General features: G+C 38.9%; 1 protein-coding gene across 13 annotated transcripts in view; it reads right to left on the reverse strand.

The window, feature by feature from the left end:
- Positions 1-26412, reverse strand: part of SCUBE1 (signal peptide, CUB domain and EGF like domain containing 1) — a 316316-nt gene that overhangs the window by 111307 nt on the left and 178597 nt on the right. For 8 of the 13 annotated variants that reach the window (XM_050924757.1, XM_050924748.1, XM_050924739.1 and 5 more), the window contains one exon: positions 15748-15864. In XM_050924757.1, coding sequence (XP_050780714.1) covers positions 15748-15864 — 117 coding nt within the window. Of the gene's footprint in view, positions 1-15747; positions 15865-19540; positions 19592-26412 lie in introns of all 13 variants that reach the window. The other 5 variants (XM_050924721.1, XM_050924713.1, XM_050924674.1 and 2 more) reach the window with 1 other exon arrangement.

The following is a 26412-nucleotide window of genomic DNA, read 5'->3' on the forward strand; positions in this document are numbered from 1 at the left end:
CCATGCACGCTTATTGGATCAGACCTTCAGTTTTTACTAAGGGCAAACTCGAGCAAAACTCTCACTCAAGTCCATGAGAGTTTTGCCTGGGTCAGACCTTAGTGAAAACAAATGGCAGATTTTGCAATTCGCTGCCCCTGCATGAGTCCCAGTGAAATTAATGGACCTCTGTCCAGACGACCACAGAACCTGCATGCAGTGAACTGCAGAACTGAGGTCTGAGTAAACATCTCAGGGTTTAGTTCATTATTTTTTACCTTGACAGAGTCCCTTTAATTTGGGCTATTTTCACTTTTTCTTGAACTGCGATCTGCTGAAGAACGGTGTATATTTATGTTGAACAAATGTAGTTACAAAGCTCTGTCTGGAAACGGTGCTACGATTTTTGTTTGGTTTCATTACATAAGTTTGAAACTAAAACTGAAGCTTTTCTGAAAAATAAAAAAGACTTTGTACCATACTGCAGTTCTAAGGCCAAAATCTGCACTCACCTGCCCACACCCTCAGCAATCCCACTGAAATCATGCTGGCTGCAACATCCCCTTTACTATGATCATACTGACAACTGGGGCTGCAGTTTGTTTCCTGGCTACTCCTAGTGCAAAGGAACAGTACAAAGCAGAAAACAACTGTACACCAGTTCAAATCACTCAGAGATGATAATGAATCAATCAATAAATAAATGGATCAAGAAACAATTTCACCCGAAGCCCTTTCATAGCTCTTAGTTTAACCTTCCAGGTTCCAATCCTGTTTCTACTGAAGCCAGCCACTTCAGTGGGAGCAGGATCCAGCCACATATAAAAAGTAGCTGTTTTATGGCAATAAAATAAAAGAATAAAAAAATTACTTTTCAGTCTTGAATATCATTGACCATGAATAGCTTGCTGCCTTAACCAAACCTCAAACTACAGAATGTGTGGCATATCTTTACATAATATATTGTGGTTGCTGACCCTCAGGGCATTTTATATTGTTGGAGGAATGTGAAGTCTTTTTAACAACTAAAAGGCAAAATATGACCCTCTCAAGCAATAATTTAAAGGATCTAGTATTTTCAAATGAGACAAATGCAAAGACAAATAACAACCGCAAGCTTCCTTGGAAGAGGAATATTGCCAGTTCATAATAACCGAAAATGTAATACAAATACTTACTGTGTGATATGACTGAATAGTTGAAAGTTACAAGTTAGATGACATCTGACCTGAATGTTCCATTGTTTATTGGAAGGTAATTTGGCACACTACATTTGTCTTTTATAGAAGACTATACCATGAAGACAAATGGATGGAATATCTTCAATTAAAAAATAAAGGTCTGACCATCAAAAACCAAGGGAAGGGGCAATAGAATCCACACAAGTGTTCAGAAACTAGATCAGCTGACAGGGTCAGCGTTAAACTTTTGGGGTCCCCAGTCAGTTTATGCTCCCAGGTAGTCCATTAGAGATTTTGCCAGTGTCAGCACTATCAACAAACTACTTCTCAACTCCACCCGTCCTTGCCCCTCCCATCCACTCTGCTCTCAAGTTCTGCACTTTGCCTACCTTTTCAGCTAACCAACATTTCCCTTTGTTTTCTGAATCCTGCCAGTTTATCACGTCACCTCTGCTTGTTGAGCTTCCCACTTACGACAAACATCCACTTCACCAGCAGCTGAAAACAGCATCAGCCACAATTTCATCTCCTTCTTAGAAAGTTTGGGCCAAATTCTGCTCTTGGTTACCCCAATGCAACACCACTGTCAGCAGAATTCGGCCCAGCCTGTTCCTGTCCAAATCCCTTGATCTGATAATTAGGATATCCTCCTGCAATTTAGCCACTTACTTGCCTCTCAGATTCAAGGACTATTCCTTATAAATTTAAACTCCACCTCACTAACCCGACACCTTGTTCATATTTCTCCTTTTGCTAATATTAACGTGAACATTTTTTACACTCTGACTTCTGTGGACTCCTTTTTATTCCACCCTCACTTCCACTTTCTACTACTGAAACTACTGTATAACTCCATTTTTCCCACATCCATTGCTCATCTAGAAACATTCTCAGTTTTTGTGTCCCTCTAGAACCCTCACTATAATGGATGAAGTTGTGCTCTCAGAGCAAAAGACAAAATGATGGTGCACCAAAATCTTGTCTATCATACAGTCTGTAAATGCAATGTAGTGCTTCCCTTCTATCTGCAAAAACAGGTATTGATTATTTTGTAATCTACAAAAGCACTGGTAATCATTGTTCATTCTTTCAACTCTATCAGATTCTTTCAACTGATTCCTTCTCTGTTCTTCCCATCACCTAGTGCAGAGAGTTTGCCATATTGGTCTATGCCAAAAATACATCCACATATGATGGCACCATGGCAGTCAACAACATTGCATTTACTACCATTGACTCTCCTCAAATCCCCAAATTTCCAACATCTTTGCCTCACCATATCTGACCTTACTAACATTATCTGCTCCTCAAAGAAAATCAAACAAACCTTCTTGTGTCCTTACCATCTCACCTCACCATGTCTCAAACTCTTTTGTCAGTCTGCCTCTATCAGACTATACAGGGTGGTCATCACACTACTCTCCAAGAAACCCACCTTTGACCCCCATCAGCAACTACCATCCCACATTCAATTTCCCTTTCTCCTCAAAATACTGGAGAAAAACATTCTCTTCTTCTCTTCCAACCACAGTATCCTTGATTCATTCTGATTGGTCTTCCAACCTCACAGGTGTCTTCAGGGTGGTTAGTGACTCCCAGGTGATCATAGCTCCCTCTCATAACATTATCCACAACCTCCATGAAGCATTTGACACTACTGACCCCACCAGTCTCCTCAGTTGTCCTGCAGATGTCACTAGCTCTCTCCTCACTTTATTATAGACCTAATTGCTTTTTACCTCTAGAGGTCACTATGCCTTGGATGGTAAGGCCCACCCAGACTGTCAAACATAAAAGCCTAAAGCTAGGTTTCTAATCCATATTTAACTCCTAGGTAAGTGACCTGATTTTCTAGATCTACTTTTGAAAATTTTGACCTCAACCACTTGACCTCCAACATTTTGCTCTGGTCTCAGCTCTACACATGTCTCGAGATACCTCTTCCCACTTGGGCAACTAACAACTTGAACTTAACTACCACTTTTATGCCAGAGTGACTCAGTTTCTCATCTCCTTCACATCCTTAACTAACCCTGCCCTTCCCTTTGTCTCATATATGTAGTCTGGCTCTGTACCAAGACAAATACTTGGTAACTAAAATAACGTCAGCTGTATCTCCAGCTTATCAACAGCCTCCTTCAACTCTGACCTTCCTTTCAGATTCATAGACTTGGAGTACCCTTTGAAGGCAAGTGTTCCTTTGCATCTCTCATTACTACACTCAAAACCCACATATGTTAATATCTCAACACACTGCTGAATCCCTCATATAAGCATTTGTCATGTAGTGCCTTGAATATTACAAGTCTCTCTTCTATATCTTGAAAAAAAAAATCACCTAACTTGTGTTTCAAGAACCTCATATCTACACTCAATCACCCTAAAAGACTTTCATTCTCACCCTAAAAGACTTTTGTTTCCAATTCAGAGTTGTTCTCCTCATTCTCAAAGTCCTTCCTGGCTATACCGAACCTATTTCCATTGTCTTATTTTACCCTTTTGCTGCCATTGCTTCCCAGTTCTGATCACCAAGAACTCCTCTATTCTCCTCTGTCCTATGTTGGGGGTGGATCCTGGGTGGCAGCTGTAGAATCTATCCAGAGAGTTTGCCAACTTCCTTCATCTTTTCTACTCAACTTAAAAATGAAACTCAATCTCTACATCATCTCTTCTGCTTTTGACCACGAAGCTGTCACCTGATTCCTCAAATTGGCATGCTGCTCTCAAACTCCTTTAGTTACTTAACAGCACTGAAAATGGGCAGGAATGATCTTTCATTGCATAACAGGTTTCTAAGGAAAGCATTTTGCTAAAATTTTATAGTCTAGCCATTATGAAATATATTGGTTGCCAATCCTGACAGTTTATATGATAGTGTAAAAGTATGCTCTCTTTTTCTCCTTCTATAAGTGCTGGGCTAATCATTCAAGTAGGCACCTTTTCATTACTGTACCTTTTCAGATTAATCTCTTGTTAATTCATTTATTCAAACTCTAGTTTCTTTATGTTTCTGCACTCTGGATCCTCTTGAAGAATGAATTAGTGCTCTTCTAATGTGAATTTATAAAGCAAACCCATTCCTCTTTACAACCTCTGTTCCGTTGCCTGCAGTTCATGAGTATAAAACTGAATTTAAGATGGTGTTTTGCCATTAAAACGAAAGTCAGTTTTGAGTCACAAAGTTTATATCCAGATTTCAAGCCCTCTCCACTTCCCCAAAATAGAAAGTTGTTCAAATCCGGGTTTTGGTTCAGCCACAAAATCGCTGTTACAAGATTAAACCAGGCTCTTTAATACAGTTCCTTGTCAAACATGGACAGGTCCAAAGTCTTTATGGTTACAATTCTTGAATATAATAGTATAGATGTCAGTTGTCTCTCTTGTGAATTTTACGATGGTTTTTTTTTTGCTAGTGTTTATATATATTTTACTATTCCATTTGCTTTATTTATTAATTTCTTTTGTATTTTTAAAACTTAGAAATGCAGTGGAGCTAAATGAAGTAAATTCGAGTGCTCTTTAAATTTGATCTCTTTCTCATTATCTTTAGGCACACAAACACACAGGGCTAGATTGTAATTTGCACACAGCCTTGTGTAGGAGGTGTGATGGAATTGGAACTGCTCTGTAATAATTTATGAAGACCTTAAGTTGACCTGGCTATTAGGACATCTACCGTATGAAAATATTGGTTTAGTTTAATGGGGAAGTGGGGACTGTAAGGAAAACAACAACCCCCAAGTGTTTACCAAAGAGTGGCTTATCTTGAGTCATTAAGAGACCACGTCCAAACTCTTATGTTTGAAGATTCTACCTCCTGAATCTAGCCATTTGTCCACAGAGGAGTGTAATAGGAAAGTGACAGGTTCTTACAAGCTTTCATAACTATGACACAAGACACGTACCACTTGCTCTACCTATATTACCGACCTCTTTCCCCTCTTATATCATCCTGAGTGCTTCTTTCCTGGTCATCTCATTTCAGTTTCTTATTTTATTTAGTGCTTATGTTCTTTTCTTCCTGTGTGATATTTTGTTCTTCTATCTCTACCTACCAACATTATCCCTTTTACATATCTCTCTTTACATATTGCATTAACTTCTCTCTGCCTTCCACTTTATTCCAGATCAATGTGCTTGGCTAATATAGTGATGAGCCGGAAATAAGACTAAACAGAACAGAAAAGAAAACTATTCGGAGCCATCCCCTGCCTACTTCCTCCCTTTATCTCATTTCAAAAAAATTCTTTGAAAATCAGTGTGAAAGGTGCCTGGCTGCTCTTTCTGGAGAGTGAGGTGTCTTATTGATTCATACATCAGGTATATCAAAAACACAAATTCCACCCTGCCCCACCCCTAGATCAGAGGATAGTTCACTCTCCATGTCTAATCAGTCTTGACTTCTCGATCAAGGCTGCCAAGAAGGGTGTAAAAGTGGTTACCACTATAGATGACAGGTTTGTGATACAGACACTTGTTTGCTAGTAACTGGACTACTATCAATTCATTTCACAGTGATCACCAAACAGCCATCAGGAATGACTTAGGCCCTGATCCTGCAACAGTTATAGACTTGAAGCTTGTGAGTAGTCCTAAAGATGTCAATGGAACTATGTATGTGAGTAAGTTTAGCAAATGAAAAAATGTTTGCAGAATTGAGGCTTTGAAGGTGAATGCCAAGATTTTCAAAAGCGACTAGGGAGTCTGAGAGCTTGAATTTTTGGGTGCTCAGTTTGAGATTCTTCAAAAGGCTCCTGATTTTCAGACGGTGCTGAGAACCTGCCTCATGAAAAGCTTTTAAGCTGCCTCAAGTTGGGCACCACAAATCATCAGCCACTTTTGAAAACCTTGATCAAAGTGCTCTATAGATGCAGGCCAGTTTCTCCATTCAGAGTGGCTGAAACAAGTAGCACACTTTATATGCAGACAGTCTTGGAGGGGCTATGTAATGGTTCTAAACGCAAAACTGACCACACCATTCACCATTATACATTAGACCAGGTTAAGACAAAGGCTCAGTTTCCCCCATTCTACTCCAAAAATCAAGTTATGGTATAGTGTGATATATAAGCAGAATTTTTCATGATTCTGTGGTGTTTCATAGGATGCACATCATTCTATTCTTACTGAAATGCTGTGGCAACAGAGGAAGGGTATGGTTCAGTATTAGCAGTAGGAATAGAACAGTAAGACTTTTATTAGCTGCATTAAGTATTTCATTATGAAAATAAATGTCAAGCAGGTATCTGACTGTCTCAGGATATATTATCATCAAGGGAAGTCAAAAGAAATGGAGAAAGGCAGAAAGTCACAAATTTGCAGTTGTGTCAGCTTTACCTGGCATTTGCTGCTAAACACATCATCTCTGTGCTTAGTCCTAATGTTCAGGCAGCTATTCATTATGCCTTTCAATTAATCTGAGGTCAGAATATTCTAGAAGACCTTTCCTTCAAATTGCATTACTAGCAAAGCCATTAGGGCTTCACCTCTTTCAGCTATGCCCTTTCCCTGTTCCCGAGGTCCCTTTTTAAATATCTTGGACCCACCACTGCTTGTAAGCCTGTGATTGACATTTAATAGCACTAATACTGCAACTAAAGTGGAAGAGGTGATCACCAGCTGTTTCTTTATTTCATTTGTGTTTACTCTCTCAAGCCATTTACTTTTATATGATTTCCCTTTGGAGAGTGCACCTTGAGAGTGCTGATGGCAGAAATCCTTTTTGCTCACTATATATAGTGAGTTTGTAGGACAGAGAAAGCTAAATTCTTTGCCTAAATTTACATCTTAGTAAGTGTCTGACAGTCTGATCCAACCTGCTACTTCTATTCAAAGGTCAATGGAAAAAAAGACTCTTTTTGTACCTGCCAAGACCTGAATCCAGAATTCTGTGTCCCCCATATAATACTAACACCATATAACACAGAGCAGGGAGCAACATTCCTTGCACGACTTTGGGTGTTACTGATATCATTAGCTGTTATAGCAGATTCACAGAAATAACTCTTTGAACTCAAGTCTTACCAAGTAAGAAAGAGCCAAACCCTGTCAGCAGAAGTTGTCCCTGAGTAAGGATTTTAGGGTGGAGTCCCCAATGAGGAGATCATTTCAACTCATGTTTTAAAATGCACTGATCTGGTGACTTTGTAAGTGTGTTTCAAAGGCATTTAGCTGCCTGAATACCTTTAAAAATCTGGCCCTAAGTACCACTTAGGTCCCATTCAATACACCATGATGCACACTTTAGTGGTGCATAATTTTAATCGGGATCTGTGGACGGGGGTGTATTTTACTTGCTGTGAAATTATACTGGCATTGAGGGCCTTGGAAAACTAATTTAAAAGGTGGATGCTAGGGTAGTCGGGGAACAAGAACCTTAATTCAGCCTGGGCAGGTACTTCTCTTTGATGAACTTGGATGTTCATCTAATCAGGGAATAGAAACAATTTATCTAACCAATTGCATCCAAATCAATACAATTTATACAACCAATAGCAGCACTCAAGCAAACAAATATCTGAAGTGCCAAATTAACAATTACCACACTAATTGAGATCACTGGAAAACAGCACTTACAACTATTTCTGCTGGACCTTTCCAAGAAAGGAGAGACTGTCTCAAAGTTTCAAATGATTTGATCCCAATTCGCAAGATGTCATTCTAGTATCTTTAGCCAGTTTAATCCAATATAGAGAAAAATATATTTAATAATTTTGACTAATTAAGAAACTTGAGGAAATCACAGCTTCTCACAGATGTTCTGTGGCCATGCTAAGAAGCCAAACTGGCCAGAGAAAATATTCACTGTGAACTATTCACTTAGTTCTAGTAAGGTCTGAATGAAACAGAGTACGGCCTTCAAGATTTGGACCATACCCTGGTATCAACTTGGTGTCAATTATTATTTTAGATTTATTTATTTTCAGAAAGGATTTCAGTTCAACTTTAAGCAAGACATGACAGTTTTTGCTTAATTTAATCTCAGAAGTACCTGTTTATTCTGTGACAAAAGAAACGCTGCCCTCACAGAAACAATTCAACCCTAAAAATTTAATTCATTTTCACATATTTGCAACCAAAATGATTACACTACAGCAAGAGGCTTCAAGGAAATCCTAATCCCCTCTTTGGGCCTTATCCATAGCCTAACTGTGTCAATGCAAAGACCCCCATTTACTTCAACAGGCTCTGGATCATGACCTTACACTCTGGATTGAAATCTTTTAATCGGTTTGTATATTCCCCTAGTTTACTTATAGTTTTGTCACAGCGTCGGCAGGTTACAAAGTAGAGTTGGAGAGCAAAGAGAACAGCTTACAAATACATCTCCTGCTGATGCTCCCATTGCAGCACATTCAAGTATTTAAACACATTAGTACCACATTTCTCTGCGGCATCTGAATGCAAAAAGATGAGCGCCTGTTTCAAGGAAGCAGAGAGCACATTACATTGCTGGGTAACCATGACAATGAGACAGCAGGATCAAGAAATGTTTGCATAAACAGCATCCAGTCACACAACCCCTGCATAACACCCCTCTAGTTAAACAATATGCCAGAAGGTTAAGAAGGGTGCTTCCTGAGCACAGCATAATAAATAAAATGCCTCATCTTTAGTGTGAGACTTGTGGAGGTATTTTATGTCTTTTAAATAAGCATCCATGAAATCACCTGCACTCTGCAAAGATCTATCTGTGAATAAGAATTAATAGTGTGGCATTTAGTCATTCAGCAAATACCTGGCAGCAGATCATCAGCTGGTGTAAACTTGTCATAGCTCCACTGAAGTCAATGACAATTTTTACTACCTGAGAATCTGTCCTCTGATGATTAGTCTGTCTACGAATTCAAGGTAGCAGGAAATCATTTACATTCAATAATAAATGTCATTACTATTACAAAGGAGCTATAGAATGTCATGCAGTTACTTGGCACTTTACAAAACATAGATGAGACATGGCCTCTGCTCCAAAAGCCTTACAATCTATTTCTATTAAGCTAGTTTAAAAAGCTTTTTTCCCTGCCATTTTAGTCCAACAGCTCTCAGTGCAGTAGTCTCTGGGTCATACTGTGTGTTTAAGGCATTGGTCTGTATAGAGGACAGTGAGGATTTGCACCAACCCAGTGGGAACTTCAGGGTGCACAATTCCTCTGTTAATTTCCTGGTGCACAGCTGGAACACACCAGTTGCCCATTCTATAGGACTGTACAGACTGCTTCATTGCTCATAGTATTCAGCCAGTGCAGAGTGGGCCCGTGGCCCTTTCTCTTGTTCCAATTTATTTTTCCAGGGACACACAAGGGGGAAGTCTCTGTAATCCACCAAATGCAGTGACAGCAGTTGCTCCTTTGGCCCTTCTTCAATGTATGAGTTAGTCAGAAAGCCTCCACCCCACCTTTTCTCTCTCCATCTACTCTATACCTGCCCAAAGGCAATTGAGCCCTATATTTTCCACACTGAGAGGGTGGGTCTTTACAAATCAATCTATTTTGACTTTCTTCTCTCTGCTCCCCAACAGCTTCTATTAAATGTGTCTCATGTTTTGTCAGCAATGCATGTTATACCTAATGTGATTAAAATGCTAAACTGATTAATCTCTTTATATATGTCACTTGGGGCAGATCTGTGGAATGGGCATCCAATGGGGAAACGGCTCTCAGAAGCCAACACATTATAGAGCCATGGACCAAGTGGTTATCAGTACCTACCATATTGGGGACCAACAGCCAAGGTGAAAAGAGGTGGCAGGTACTAGGGTACAAGAAGAGTAGGCCACTGCATCACTTGATTCCCACATCATCCTTTCTGCAGCCTTTGCTTTTGAATTTGGTGAGTTACCACACTACGCATCATGGGACGTGGTCTGGGATGTTCACAGCATAATGGCCAATGAGAGGCCAGCAAGCACGGCAGAACCAGCACCAGGCTGGGCCCTGGGAGACCAGATCAAAGTAAAAGGGGGTCTGTGCATCACCAAAGCCCAGGAGAAGCTGCTAACGTGGTGAAATGGCACTAATGGGGATACTGCACTAAGCTGAGGAGGATACATGAGGTTTCTGTCTTACTAAAAGTGGTATTCAGAGGTGAACAGCAAAAGGAACCTTGAAAGGAGGTTTCTGTAAGAGAGACCCAGATGAGAAGACACTTAGGGTGGGAGCTGATTTCCAGAGCAGAGGGAGAGTAAAATTTTGGTGAAGCTGGGTCCTGATTACTCTCAGCATGGCCCTGGACTCACTCTCTATGCACCGCAGACATCAGCATTATTCTTATTCCACAATGGAACTGCACAATGAATATTTGTAAGGGCATAAGATTGCATAATAATAGAAGTCATGGATGGAAAAGATTTTTCATACTATCCAGTCCATTCCCCGGGTGCCAATGCAGATCTTTTCTTACAGTACATTGTGTAATGTTGCATCCAGTCTAACTGTGTATATCCCATGTACCAGGGCTTTCACCACTTCTCTTGAGAGTATTCCACATTATTATGTATTCCCACTTAGAAGTTATTCCTAATATTTCTTTATTTCAGTCTTTACTTTTGGATTAACTCTACTGAATCACCTGAAATAATTTGTCACTTTTCTTAGCGTCCATATCCAGCCACATGATTCTGAAGGCCCACAACCCCTTCTGAGCTGTTGCTTAGTCAAGCAATACCCATTTTGGCCTTGTAATCTTTTTTTTAAATAAATCAGTCTTTCCAGATCCAGATCATTTTTCTTGCTCTTCTCTGATCTTATTGTGGAACAAAAATCTATCAATCTGCAGTTTACCATCTTAAAAATAACAACAAAACATTATCTAATTCTTTAACACTAAAAAAACCCATGTTCATAAATCCAAAACAAAAAAAACCCACATAAGAGAAGGCGGAGTAGTGATGCAGGAATCCACTCACATCCCTATTAAGTCATGAAATATATGTTAAAAAGGAATGAGCTATTAGACTGGGAAACCTGCTCATAATGCATTCTTGTTTGTAATCTAAAAGGTTCACTATAGCAGAAAACCTAGTTTGTTTCTCCCCTATTTTGTTTTAGAAATGTGATAAAAATCAGATTGCACACTGCACTGACAAGAGAACAGAACAGAAAGGATGTGATTTTCAGAGGTACACAGGACTCACAATTCCAGCTGATGCCAGTGGGAGCTGCGGATGTGCAGTGCCTCGGAAAAATCAGTTCATCTCATTACTTGTATCTTACTTCTATTTAGAGCTGCATTTGAATCCACTTCCTAACCTTTCGTGAAGGGGCAGGAACAGGGCTCAGAATTCAATCCCCAATCCAGATCTGAATTCTGCTATTTGGGACCACTTCTGCTTTTATGATACAGTTGTGAAATATGAGGATTTTGCAATTTTGCATTTGTGAATAGAGTACAGGACAGTTAGTGAAGTTTAAAGTGGTTTGTTTGCTGACTTTTGTGAATATCATGCATGCGCACACACACAAACACATGCTCCCTAAAAATACTTATCTTTTTCTTTTATATGCATTCTTGTGTCTTTTTTCTATTAAACATTTAATTGACATATATAATATTTAAAAAAAACAACAACGAGACAACATTTTGGTACAAGGACATGGTTTTTTCATTATGTGAACATATAGTGCCTGCACAATGAGGTCTTGATCTTTGATTGGGGCTTCTAGGCAATACAAAACATTTATAGAAGTCATCATTTTTAAGGTGGGAAGGGACCATTAAATCACCCAGTCTGACCTCAGCAATTAACAATAATAAATAAGGAGAACTGCATTGGCTTTAAATAAGTTACCAGTAGTCTAAAGTTTCAAATAACTTGTGCTTTAACAAGAAGTCTGTTAAAGAACTGACTAGCGATGAACCAAATTTGGCTATTTCCTAACTAGTGATGAGTGAACCTCAAAGGGTCCACAGTTTGGGTGATTACCCAAAAGTTCAGATGCTTCTCTGAAGCCTATTCAAACTTATCCAAACTTCTTTAATCTCAGCAACTATATTCTATCAACTGTATAAATATCATAAGATAGAGATACAAAAGCAGGCTGGAAATCTTATGAGAACATGCAGTCTTGTGTGATTTCTGGCACTACTGCTTCTGCTTATGGCTGGAAATAGCACATGAAAATGCTCACTCCTGGGACTTCAGCCCTTCATGCTCCAAACCCAGATGCACACACTCTCTCTCTCTCATACATTTTCCAAACATTTCAGAACCTTAAAGACTAATTTACATTTAGAGCTGGCTGGAAAACATAGATTTTGTTTCACGAAAAATTTTGGAATATCAAAATTTGTTTTTGTTCTTCACTGGTACAAAAATGACACCTTTCAAAAAGTCTCACAACAAAACAAAAACAAACCCATGCGAGAAACTGCTAGACTAGCCAATGGTCTAGCAGTTAGGCCACTCACATGGGATGTGGGAGAACCCAAGTTCAAGTCCCTGCTTTGAATCAGGCAGAGCTCCAAGCTACTAGGCTTTAAGTCAGGCTCTCTCCTTTCCCTCTTGTTGGAGCTGTTCCATTTTATACATATAGGTAAACATTCATTGGGCCAGAGAGAAGGAAATTGATTCTACAGCTGGGTGGTTAGGATGTGGGAGACGTAGGTGAGTGCCCCATTTAGTGCTCTGTTGGCTATTCTGGGGTGGGCCTCTTGCTTTCATCTGAACCAGAAATTCCATTCTGGACTGCTGAAACTGGTACGTTTCTGTGAAGTTTTGGTTTTGATGAATTGGCATATTCTGACAAAAAAAGTTTTGTTGATGAATTCCCAGCCAGGTCTAATCACAGCTAATGCTAGGAATAGGAGAAGGTTGGAAGGAGACCCTGTAGTTGCTTGCTTATCCCTAGCTGAAGCAATGGAGCACTGAGAAACCTTTCAAGATGGCCAGTTTGCTACTTACACCCCTACTTTGCTCTCTCAACAGATACTGTTGTATTTTTTCCTTAAATATTTGGAAATACCCTCTCAAAACAACGTTTCTATGAAAAACTTCATTTGTGGATGCTATGATGTTTGTTGTACCTGGAGACACTGTCCCACTAGGGACAGGATGTGATAGTTGTGTGGTCCCTGCAGATGCTTTTAAAGGGTCTTACCATACATATGTACTTACTGCAGATTCATGGCATATTGAACTGCATGTTTAAGAAATACTTGGCCCAATCAACTCTCTTTGGAAAGAGCACTGAACTCAAGAAGAGTCAAACAAAAAGAGGAAAGGAGAAAACTTGTGTGTATGTCTTTGAAAGACTTACTTTATTTGAGGGATGCATCATTCTTGTGACTTAGCCACTATAAACCCCAATAGAAAGAATACTCAACCCTGAAAATGCCAGGGGAAAAAAAAATCAAATCAAAATATCCCATCGCTGCAGAAACTCAACAACTGAACATTTTAGTTCACCTTTTTAAGGTTCCCTCTACTAGCAAGAGGGTCCTAGAAGGCAGCAGTGTCATTACCTCTGAAGGAGGCAGTTAGGACAGAGGAAATGTTCTCTTTCACATGCTGAAGCTATAAATCCTCAAATGCAGTTCTGATATACTTGTGTTTAGGGTTGCCTGTGGTTAACTACAAAAGCAGCCCAATTGGCTCATTTTAAAGAAGCTGATCCTGTGTCCACTTAAGTTAATGACAAAGTTCCCATTAACTCCACTGATACAGGATCAAGTCCTAAATGTCTGCAGTATACTACATTAGACAAACATTCAACCTGGTTAAATCAAAGGTAAAACATTTACTTTACTGTTTTAAAATGAAGAGCATTTTTCTAAAGCTCCCAGAATGGTTAAAAATGACTTGAAGGATCTTTTTAACCATAAAAGTGAATTCCCAGTAGCTGTTTATTTAAAAAATAAAATAAAAAATCTGCAACACCATAAATAACACAGATTGTCTTTCTTACATGTTCTCCCCATAAAAATACTGTGAAACAGTTCAGATCTCCTACCTTAGGCTTGAGAATCAATTGGATATTTCATTTTGTTTATCATGCAAATTATAGAGTTGATTATTATATAAATATTATTTCATTTCAGCCCAGTGGGACAACTCAAATTGGAAGCCAGTTAAATTTAGAATTCATTTTATTTTACATGATGTAGTTTCAAGTAATAAACATTATGATCAAGTGTAGGTGTATATTACAGTATTAAAATGTCTCCTTTTTCAGAACTCCGTGGAATCACTGTTACTGAACCTCTATGGCTTGAGCTATGCTGCCTGCAAAAATGAACATTTATTTTTATGTGGTTTGAACTGAAATGACTGATTTTTGATGTGTGCTCACCCTTAACTATTAACATTGTGTGCAATGGCAGTTTAAATGTTTTATTTTCCAATAAACATGCAAATGGACTGTTATTTCAGTAAATACTAACAGGATCATGCCCAAGCAGTGGGAGTTTTCAAGTTGGAGCAAGGGGAAACCACACATTTTATGTTTATTTTTGTGGGTTTTACTATTTTAAGTAACATCAAGGTCTGGATTGGAGATTTTCTGACATTCCTAGTTGCTTCTAAGAAAAAAATAATCTAAACAGCCACTTGGTGAGGTAGGTCAATTTATGCTAAATCACTGAGTGACAACAAAATATTCTTTGTGACACTATTACAGGCAGTGTCTTACTATATATTCATCACCAAGTGTCCGGCGGTTGAATTAAAAAGAAATATGTATTGAAGTGGAAAAATTGTTTAGGTAGGCCCTGATCTTGCAAAAACATATGCAGCTCTACTCATGTGAGTAGTCCCATTGAGTGGGATTAAGCACATTTGTGTTTGCAGTATCAGGGATTAAAGCTGTAAATCCCTGTCTCCATAACTAAAAGCAAAAGTTGATAGAAATATCAGATGTTACTCCCCCTCCCCCACATGTTTTAATTACACTCATTAGGGACCAAATCTGAAGACCTTGCTATGATTCTTTGAAATTAAACTCCCATTGGAGCAGTGAAAGCTGAGTAAGGCCTACAGTATTTGGCCGTGTATAAATGTATTGATATAATGTAATTTTGTCTTGTAATTGGCTAATTGTTTTTGGCAGGAAATGAGCAGTGAGACAGTCTGTTAATTTGCTTCTTACTGTGGTGCAATACTCTGAAGCTATCGTTTGGCCTTCGTTATTGATTCTAAATCCCTCTCCCTTATTTCTCCTTTGGAAGGGATAATGTATTGATTGCTTGTGTGAGTAAATAGTTTGACCAAGGTTTTCAAGTAATTACCAATTGTGGGAGCCTCAATTGGTGGACACATTAAAGGGACTTGATTTTCAGAAAGTACCCACCCTCTGAAAATCAGGCTTTTCTAGGGTTTCTCAAGTTGCCTCTGCAAAATCACCAGTCAGCTTTGAAAATCTTGGCCTCGGTGTTTATTTTCTTAAAAAAAACAACCCCTCAGATAAACATAAAAATCATTAGAATGCATAATGCAAAATTACTCCAGAGGAAGGCAAAAACTAATAAATTCAAATGCAATTACTATACCATTAATAGCCTTAATTCTGTGCATTGATTATATATCTGAATATTTACATCCAGTACTGATACCGCTGAAAGCAAATGATGCATTGCAAAGCAAACAGGAGCTGACCTTTGCATGTTTTCCCATCAGGCTGCAGGGTAAATCCAACTGGGCAACTGCAACGTACCCCTGTCGCTGTATCCTTGCAAGTACGATCACAGCCTCCATTATTGACAGCACAGGTTTCTGCGGAATGAAAAAGAGAGCGAGAGAGAGTGTAACAAAACATTCTGGGGGCCATCCACTGTTCTGGGCAATATTAAAAAGTTATAAAAGCAATCTAAGTTGAAACAAGCTAACTCAGGCAAAGCTCTTAAGATCATCCATGGCCCATGTACTTGCTGAATTGGACAGCATTTTCACAAGCAATTATTTCTATCCAAAAAATTAAGTCTATATTGATTATATTTGGTGAGTCCTTTTGAAATATCTTAGACAATAGGATGAATTATTTAAATATGAAAAGGTCAGCTTCAGAAACAGAAGAATGCAATTGCCTTTTAAAAAAGAACCAGGGACTGAGTCTGTTTCATATCAGCTGGTCTCTAGCCATGGCTTTTCAAGGTTCATTAAAAAGAGGTCTCATGGTCTAATGAACTTTAAAAAGCAATAGAAAGCAAGGCATAGTGCTGGACTTGGAATTGAGAATTTAAAATCCTTAGTTAAGAAAGAGTTAATGGAAAATGAACTACATACATCACTTTGACAAGAATCTACATGCCCAATCTGTTCTTACTGAACTACAAGCAAAAGGCATCTGGGTTTTGTCCACTTAAAGCTTTTTGCAAATTGAAAGGAGTTTGGAGTGGGTGGGAGGGCATAATTGAGGTCACTGAACCCATTCCAAGCTGTGTCATTGAAATTTCCCAGTGCTTGTAGTATGTAGAATGGTGGCTGGGCAAACACAGGCAAAAGAAAGCTACAATACTTTTTAGCTTTTACAATAGCTGGCAATGGCTGTTAGGTACTGCTCCATAACAAAAATCTTCAACTTCATCACACACACACAAAAATGCCCGCAGCTATTATATATATAACGGCAGCTGGCATTTTTTAGTTTTATTTTTTGGTTATGAAGCTGAAGGATTTTTTTTGTGGAGTGGTACCTATGTGTGTGTGTGTATACACACAAACCACAAGTATTATTGAAGTAGATAAAGGGCAACAGAAATTATTGTCTTTCCTTTGATTCACAGAATAGAATGGATGTAAGGATGCTAATTTTATTTGTTGGTCTGAATGGTATATTTATTTGATAGATATTTATGGCAGACAGAAGTAACCAACCAACAACCATATGTAGCTGGCTACTCTGTCTGCAGTTACTTTGAGACTGCAAGGGAAATATTTCACAGTCTTTTACACAATTTATTTTTCAGTTTCTCCAGTTCAGATGAAACTTAAAAGAATAAGGTTGTCATTGTGTATTTCGGCCCTCTTCGTCGTGGCCTTCCCCTGGGGAAGGCTTTGTCAAAGCTTACTCAGATTTATTGACTGACTTCTATTGCCACCTATTTGGAGTTGTGTTACAACTGTACTTTGCAGACAGGGCCTGGCAACAGAAAAGTGGACATGCTCATGCTGAATTTCCTTAGTATATTATGTTGCTCAAAATAATTTACACAAAATATAAAGCACTTTATCTTTCAATTGACAAGCATTCAAAGCTGTTCTTCTGATGGAACCAGCTGCTGCTTCCCCTGGGAAGATCCTTCATTGGCTCTCTGGAAGGCCATCACTGCTTTAGATCAGAAAAATTTCATTTAACTCTTTTTCATTGGCACAAATCTATATATCAGTTTTGGAATGTGCTACTGGCATTTATGTGCATTATGAAACCAGGGACTGGAAGACAGGGAGGTATGCATTAATAGCATGGCATAATTTATAAAATTACTATACATAAATGTGTGTGTGTAATGTGCCAACATTAATACTGCAATGTGTGGAAACATCTGTAATTGCTAGCAAGAAAACATTTGATGAACAGACCAATATATCTTAACAGAAAACTTCCAACAGATGATTCTGTAATCTCTTATTCACAAGTGCAATTTTCATTCTCTAGCAGTCAATAATTCAAAGGAACTTCTTGCACAAGCAAAGATTACTCATGAGAGTAAGGACTTGTAGGATCAGGACTTGCCTTGTTTAAGCCATGTACTTTCCAATTATCATTTTCCTGTTTAGCTGGGGAAATTCTTTTATAGGTTTAAATGTTGGTATTTTTATATATATTTCAGAGGGCCGAAATATCAAGTAACTTTAATTCTCAGGATGAGGGGAAAAAATCAGGTCATTTAAAAAAAATTTTCATCTAAGACCATTTCTTGGGAGCCCCAGCAGTTTAAAAAGTAGAATGACTTGTCAGGGCAAACAGTCAAGGTTAAAAAGCATGAAAAGGTGTTAAAGACATACATTTGGCATGGCACTGCAGTGAGTTGTAAATCTTATGTTAACAGATTAACTATGGCATATGGAGAGCCCTTTATTGCAGTTCATCAACAACAGATGAGCATTACTTAAGCAGCAATATTTCTGCTTTCTGGATGACATCCAGTGAAAATGAATAGACACAACAAAATTTTTTCTCCCCTCTGGCATGGATGACTGGATCTATAGGGTAAGGGGCAGTCACTGAACAGGAGTTATTTTGATGTATAAATAGAAGGGATCATGCAAGCTTTCCTTACATTCACAGAGATTTAGTAAAAGAAAGCAAAAAGAACAATGCCCTTCAACATCTCTTACAGCAGAGGTGACTGTGCCTTTAATAAATGGCAAATTTTAATAGGATGAAGACTCAGGGTAAAAACAGAGAGATTGACAATACCTATAGTAACTGGGGTAATGGGAGCTGTAATGATGAGATTCCTTAAAAAAGTTGGCAGGAGAAAAAAATTAGTTAAGGAGAATGCGAAAAGCAGGGTGGTGGAGTGGTGCATTTAATGCTATGTGGAATAGAAATGTGTAGGAATGCATATAACATTTAAACCTGACAGCACCAGCAACATACCTGTTCTGTTCCAAACACCTTCACACTTTAGATCTGAAATCCAACTTCAGATTGGGATCGAAATAAGAGGGAGAACCAAAACCCTTGATTCAAAGCCACCAAATTTCTTAAGGTGTGTGCGGCGGGGGGGCGGGGGAAGGTGGGTGGGATGCGGAGGTGTGAAACAGAGAGGGTTAGGCTAGGGATTCCAAAATCTGGATCTGAATTTTACACCTTGAATCCTTCTGGAGTTTTGTATATTGGATGGCACTGATCATACCAGCCTTTAGTGTTTGTGCATGACAACCTCAGCACAGCCATTACCCTCAACGTTTGCTAGGGTTTCAAACTTGATTTGCTCATGTTATGCTCATGTCTCTTCTGTTCTACTATGCGGATGAGAGTGGGAGCCTCACACCCATTTTAGTGCGAATGCAAAGGAAACACCAAAAGCAAACAGTGTTTGAGTAGTCTGCCTCTGGAGAAAATATAATGCAAACAGATAGGACATTTCTCTTTGGGTGAAGCTAATATTTATTTGGTGAATGTGTAAGATTTTTCAGTGAATTTAAAGCTATGCTTGCAGTCCTATATAAATCCTTTATTGAGTTCCCCAGGTAAAACCCAGATAGAACTAGAAATCCAGGAGAATAGCATACAGGGTAGTATGAGGGTGTTTATGTATATAAAGAGCAATGGAGCAAATTGTGTGTTCCTTACTCAGGATAATCTCCCACTGCTTAAGGAAAGGATCTCAGATATTGGCTTACTGGGATCCTTAGATAGAGGTACTTTAAAAATACAAATCATTATACATATTATATGTCTAGTCCCTATTAAAACATTGTTAGTGGAATAGCACCTCACCTCCAGTTATGTTAAGGAATATACATGGGTCCTGCATATCAAGATGTTGTCCTAAAAAGAACAAAGTCGATGAATGATATTGAAAGTTCCGCAGTAGTCCATTAGCAGTCATCAAGATATGATTTGAGGTGTTCCATGTGTATCAGATCAATTCTTTCAATTTAATGAATGCCTTTTCAATGCCTGAAAGATGCCTACCCTTCTAGGATTGAAAGAGAGGTCCCTTCTCTTGAGCTAAAGGAGAATCTCCAGGATGTGGCAATAGAGTTGTTGTGAAACTTTTAAAAGCAAAACCGACACCAAACGAGGCTCAGTTGAGCGTTGAGTTTTGTTAAAAGCCTGAGCCTCTGAGCACATTCACCATGGTTTGGGAATCTTTCAGAGAATTTAGTTTTAAGTAAAGGCCTAAACTAAAACCTTGAAGTTCAGCCTCTTGGACCCTTGCATGTAACCCAACCCTGTATTCAAATTCAATTATTGAAAGTGGCTCCTTATTTTATGAGCCCATTCAAGATCTGAATGTCTCAAAATTTTGTGTGTTCAAAACCCGGATCCAATTTTTGTGGCCTGATATCATCTCTAGAATCAAGGTAATTGGAACTGATTTTATGTTTTTTGTCGACAATCAGGCAAAACTTGGAATTTTTGGCTACTTTGGCAGTTTGGATCCATTTGAACTGAAACTCGGCAAAAAAATTAGGAACTGTGAACCCATATAAATCTAAATTGTGTAAGAAGGTACAGATGTACTCTATAGAGACCAAAGCTTCCAAGTTTAATTTTATTTTCTATTACTTCCTTCTTATGAGTAGGGGAAAAGCTCCATCAAACATGTCGGTAGGTAACATGTTTAAGTTTAAACAGCACACTTTAAGTCCACAGGGCATCCTAGTCAACTTTCTATTCAAAGACTGTCAAGATAAAACTCAGATTTACAGTAGGAAGCACTAATTTGCCAAAGACTGAAGCATGGGAACGAAGATCTAGTTTCTTTCCCAGCTTTGCAATTGACTGGCTATGTGGCTGTGGGAAAATCACTTGAAGTAGAGCTTATATGGAAACGTTCCATGCCTCAGTTTCCCCTACATAAAATGGAAACCTTACTTCCCATCATTGTTAAAGAGAGGTGAACTCAAGCCAATACAAAATGTTTTTATGTAATTATAAAAAATTAATGTAAACTGCTTATGTGTCCCCCACCTCAATCCAACAGCCAAGCCACCTGGAATACTGTACAGTTTACTAAATATAAACTAAAAGACAATTTAAACAATATCTTAAAATGATCATATTCATTTTAAACAGATAACAAGTTAACAAAGATCCAGTTCAAACAGGGGAAAAAGGAATGAAGTAGAAAGGTAACAAAGGGATCATTGACGAGCTGTCTGAAAAATCCCAAACAAAATAAGTAATTATGAAAAAAAATAAATTAGAAGTATGGGGAGAAAAATAGAGGCAGATTTCGAAGAGGAGTGAGCTCCACCATACACACACGAGGTGTGATCTCATACCTCTTGCTAGAGGGCTGTAGCAGAGGGTAGATAACTGTCAGGAAGAGCCTCATGGAGAAGGTGTTAAATATAGCCTGGACTTCTACTGTTCAGGTTAAAAAAAAATTAGTGTGAGTTTACAGTCAATCTGCCATTGTATAGGCAGCCAGTGTAAATAATGCTGGGTAGATGAAATATACTCACACTCTGCAGACTTGTAAAGTGGTGTGAACACGACAAGATACAGAGAAGTTTTGTGGGAAGTTGTGTAAGGAGTGAATCATTGCAATTGCATCTGATGTCCAAGAAGGCATATTCTGCTGTTGTGAAGTCATCAGGGTCTATTATTTATGTAAGAATTTCACAAACTGAAAATCTCCACTTTGTTAACAGGACCAGCCTCTAGCTCTCTACCAGTGCATGAATTCTCTTCAAGAGCAGGGAGTCAAAGCCAGAGTGAGTCTTCTCACACCAGCAACTTCTACACAGCAGCAAAACTTTTCCCTCCAGGATTTAGGACAAGAGAGCTCCGATACACCCACCCAATGCTATTATCCAAGCATTCCTTTAGAACAGAGGCTGAATATGCAGAGTCCACTGAGCAGGACCAGCCGAGTATCATTTACATACTGATCTGATGATATGGAACATGGTGTTTAGAAATTGTCTCACAAAGAAGTCTCATATAAGATGAGCAACATGAAAGGAAAGAACAGATCTTTGAGGAATGCTGAATGTCACGTAACTTATTGCTGACACACAATTGTGTGTCACCTCTGATTATCTTCAAAGTATGACTGGAAAGACTGGCAGGCAGTTCTAGATACATCAGCAATGTTCCATAATGGCTAGTGCAACAATCCAGGGCTCATATTAAAAAAAAAGCCAGTTTAAACTAAAACCAGATGAGATCATGATCTTTATGAAGACAGTCTCAAATGAAAATGAAGGCTGGGGCCTACTCAGGATATCATGTCCAAATAGTCTTGGAATTGAACAGCTGTTGCCTTCTTAGTCACCTTTCCTCAAAAAGGGAATATCAGTGATTAGAGGACTAGCCAAGAACCACCCAATATGAAGAGGTGATATCCTGAAGAATGGAAAAACTTTGCCTAGTTAAGGATGGTCAGCATCCACTCTGACAAAGAGAGGCACTGCTAATAACTAATTATACCCCAGCCATACACCTGGGTTTAAGCACCCATGCTAAGGAAAGATCAGAACCACAGGGGATGGGTCTCACAGAACCTAAAAAAATCATGGACATCCTCATCAGAAACCAAGTCAATTGACAGCCAGGGGAGCCAATCCATTGGGAATTTGTGGCTCTACAATCAAAAGACCTTTACATTTCCAAGCCCCAGTATAATATACAGTATTATGAGACAGAGCAGCTTCCCTTTAAAAGCCTACTTTTGAAAACAGAAAGCATAAGGAGTGGCATTTTCAAAGGTGCTAAGGAAGTTAGGAACCCAGCTTTCCTTGTAAGTTAATGAGAGTTGGATGCCTAGCTCCCTTAGGCACTTTCAAAAATCCCATAAAGAGAGGATGAGTAACTTGTCCAAAATCATAGAGCAAGTGAGTGATTGAGCTAGAAATAGACCCCAGAAGACCCTTTCCAACCACTAGGACTCACTTATTGTCCATCTAAACACCAAACAGGTTAGAAGGTTTACGTCTATAGACCACAAGACTTAACACATTGGGCCAAGTTCATCCCCCTTATAGCTGAAATTAGTTCATTTTGAGTCACCATGGTACATGGTGTATTCTAATTTGTAGTGATTTTTCGTATTTTTAGAGATGAGTCAGGACTGAGATCCCACAGGCAAACCAGGACAACTTGCTTTACCTGTGAGCTACCTAGACAAGTTAATCACTGATGTAAATGCACTGATGTCAGTGGAATTGCATTAAGGATGAATTTGGACCCTTGACTTTATAGGAACCATATTGCAATATTCTGTGAAGAACAACCTATAGGTGGCTACGTTCAAGACATAGTCATCACAGATGCAGCCAGTTTGTGCTGTCACTTTTCAGGGTATAATCACATATTAAAAATGAATTGTGATACTGCAACGAAGAGCAGCTAAAAGAAGCTGGAAAAAAGAAGGGAATAGTTAAGGACTATGTCCAGTTGGGAATGGGACTGATGTGAAACAGATTTGTTTTCATTAGTTCATTGCATCAGCTAAAAAGAAGATGAAGTAAATTAAAGGCTTTGAAAATACAGCAGAATTATCAGAAGAAAATCCCTCTCTAGCCATTGACCTTTCCAACTTGTGTTATGGAAAGAACTTTCAAGATGGACACCAACCATTCCATTCACATGTCTTTTTTAAAAAAATAAATCCCAATTTGCTTCCAAATAAACAGCCCTTAATACACTCAAAGTGCTCCCTATGTAGATAAAATCATACGGTAGTGATTGGTTGTTGTAATACACAGATATCATTGGTGATTTTGCATCACTGAGAGAGGGGTTTTCTAGAGTGTGTGTATCCCTCAAAGTCTTTCTGAGCCTGTGAGGAAGTTTTAAAGAGCAGCACTCTCTCTCTCTCTCTCTCTCTGTGAAACTCTAATGGTAGAGGATTATCATTTTCCATTATGCTGATGAAAGGATGAGTTCCCAAAGCTCTTATTACAACTTTGTATGTGGTTTCTTACAGTGAAAGGAGGGATCTTTGCAGCAATGTGTGTACATTATGGGAGTAGTTCTGAGTATGACTACAATTTTGCAAAGTGATACTTGAGGAGTGCTGAGTGCTGTGTGATTGATTAGCTTTCTAAAGCCCTGGAACTGCTTTTGTTGTCCAAAGATATCACCTGAAACAAACAATATATAACTCATAAAACTGAGATCCTCATAATGCAAAAGATACAGCAAATGTCATGACAGCTATAATTGCTGTCCGTTTTTTAGGGAAATAGCCTAATATTTTGCTTGAAGGGGAGAAAAATCAACCTTTATGGAAAAGGATGAATACCTACAGGGTTTGGGTAGAAAATAAATGGGTTATCATAGAAATTATTCTTAAAAACTAACATAATTTAATAGAGAATGTCATTTCTACAGAATTCTTGAACCAATGTTTGGAATTCTTTAGCAGAGCAATATTTCACTGTTAAATTTCGCACTGTAATTGGAAATGTAAATATATGTGTACACATTCTACACACATATACACACATTCTACAGTTTTTAGAGTAGTTCCTATACAACTTTATTGAGAATCTGATTCTGCTCCCATTGAGATCAGTAGCAAATAAATACATTAGGTGTAGACTCAGGCTCTTGATTTCTGTAGAACCCAGTAGGTTTCATCCTTATGACATGAGTTCAACAGAGGTGTTTGTAGGAACATCTGAGCTGGGGAGCATGGGAGGAAGCCTCCCTAGTCATTTCCTGTGGAGAAGACCTGACACTGCAGGGAAAAGGGGCAGATCATCACTTCAATGAAACCACCTGCTCCGGGGGTGAGACGAGGGGAATGTGTAGCTCAACAGGATCTGCTGCCACAAGTAAGAAGAACCCTTACTAAAAGGGTATAAACTGTTTTGAGGTTGGGGCAGGTTGTTCTTTCAATCAGAATTGGTTCAGCCATCCCTAATTATAATATATGCCAAAGACTGAAGGTCAATTCATTTAAAGCCAATGTAACTTTTCTTTCCAAAAGACAATTTGTCACACAATTTTTTTCTTTTTAGACTGTATGAAAGTCCCAAAAGTAATAGGCTCCTGTGGGGCTTGTTGCTGTCCAAGGACACTGATCAGGGTTGTGCCTCATTCTGAGGCAGAAAAGGAATGGAAGAGGAGAACTTAAGGGGACGGGGAGTCCCTCAGAAGAAGATCTTTTCCTTAAATACTCCAAACCGATTTTGAGTGGTCAAACTGTATAGGGGTATGTATGTGTGTGTGTGTGTGTGTGTGTGTGTGTGTGTGTGTGCGCGTGCACACACAAGTATGTACATACAGGGCACCATACTGAATTTTGAACCAGAGGAGAGACCAGTGTGGCTGAGAGGGAGAGGCAATAATGGATCTAAACCAGTTTTCCTCACCTAGATCCTAAGGCTGGCCAAGGGCCACAATGACCTTAGTTCAAGTTAGAGCAGCCTAAAAAGCAGCCTCTAACTTGAGCCAGCTTGTAATGGCCCAAAGGCCATGACCCCAATAGGATCTATTGGTGCTGGAACTATTTTTATTGTGGGGGTGCTGAAGGCAGAAACGATGTATTTAGGCTGTTACTACTTCAAGCCAGGGGGTGCAGCGGCCCTCCTAGTTTCAGCATCTATGACAGGATTACCAGAATGCAGTACACTCTGGCCTTGCACACAACACATATCCTACACCTGGAGGGTCAAAAGGAGCTAACAGAGAGCCAGTTTTATGCCAGCCCAAGGATTCCTTCATGGAGAAGAAATTCTCAGATGCTCATTTAGAGCCACTTTAAGGTCCCTTAATAAGCACTGCATCATCAGTTGCCGTTGCATGGGCCAGTATCTGGCTAATAACTTCCTGAGCCCAATCCTGTCTCACACTATAATCTGTACAAGATTTGTACAAAACAGCTGGTGGAGTACAATACTTTCTGGTCAGAGCGATAGTCTTAAATTCAGTTGTCTATCAGAGCAAAGGTTCACATGTACAACCTGCATACCAGTCCTAGTCATAGAGAAACAAGCATTTACTCTTAATCCAACTGTCTATACGTTAGCTTGTATAAAACACAGACCAACATTAGTGTGCTTGTGAGACAAATTATTCCCAAATGAGTGAAGATTAAAGCCACATCTGAAAGGAAACTAAATGCATGTGCAATTTATACAGAGTACTAAAAGGCATTTTAAAGTTTGCAGAGAGCATTTGTTGTCATAATGCTGCCTCCTCCTTTCTTGCCATTTTTCTTTACTTTCTGCCTTGATTCTTAGTAAATTTATGTCAGACGGAGTTGACTTAAGAGAAGTCAGTAGGCAGGCCTGCATTTGTGGGCAGAGAAAAGAATATGTGAGTGGGTAACATTTGAAATTAGGAATTTGTTTTTAGGTCTTAAAGTGGAACATCAAGGGGTTGGAGGTTTTTGCGTGTATGTACAGACAGACAGAGACACACACATTTTGTGAGGATATGAAAAATAATGGACAGAGTTTTTTTGACACAATATACACCAAATCCTCTCAAATTGGCTGATCTTAAGAATCCACAATTAATCTGTGTTAACCAAGGATTATCAAAGTAAAATTGTGTGGTACAATTATAACTGTTGAGAAGAACTATAAGATGACAACTAGAAACGGAATTTATATGATGTAGAAGGCTAATACTTGGAATCAAATCATAGTTAAGGTTACAAGTGAGAAGAAGCCTGGTGGTTT

The sequence above is a fragment of the Gopherus flavomarginatus genome, chromosome 1 (genome assembly GCF_025201925.1).
Source record: "Gopherus flavomarginatus isolate rGopFla2 chromosome 1, rGopFla2.mat.asm, whole genome shotgun sequence".
Lineage (NCBI taxonomy): Eukaryota > Metazoa > Chordata > Testudines > Testudinidae > Gopherus > Gopherus flavomarginatus.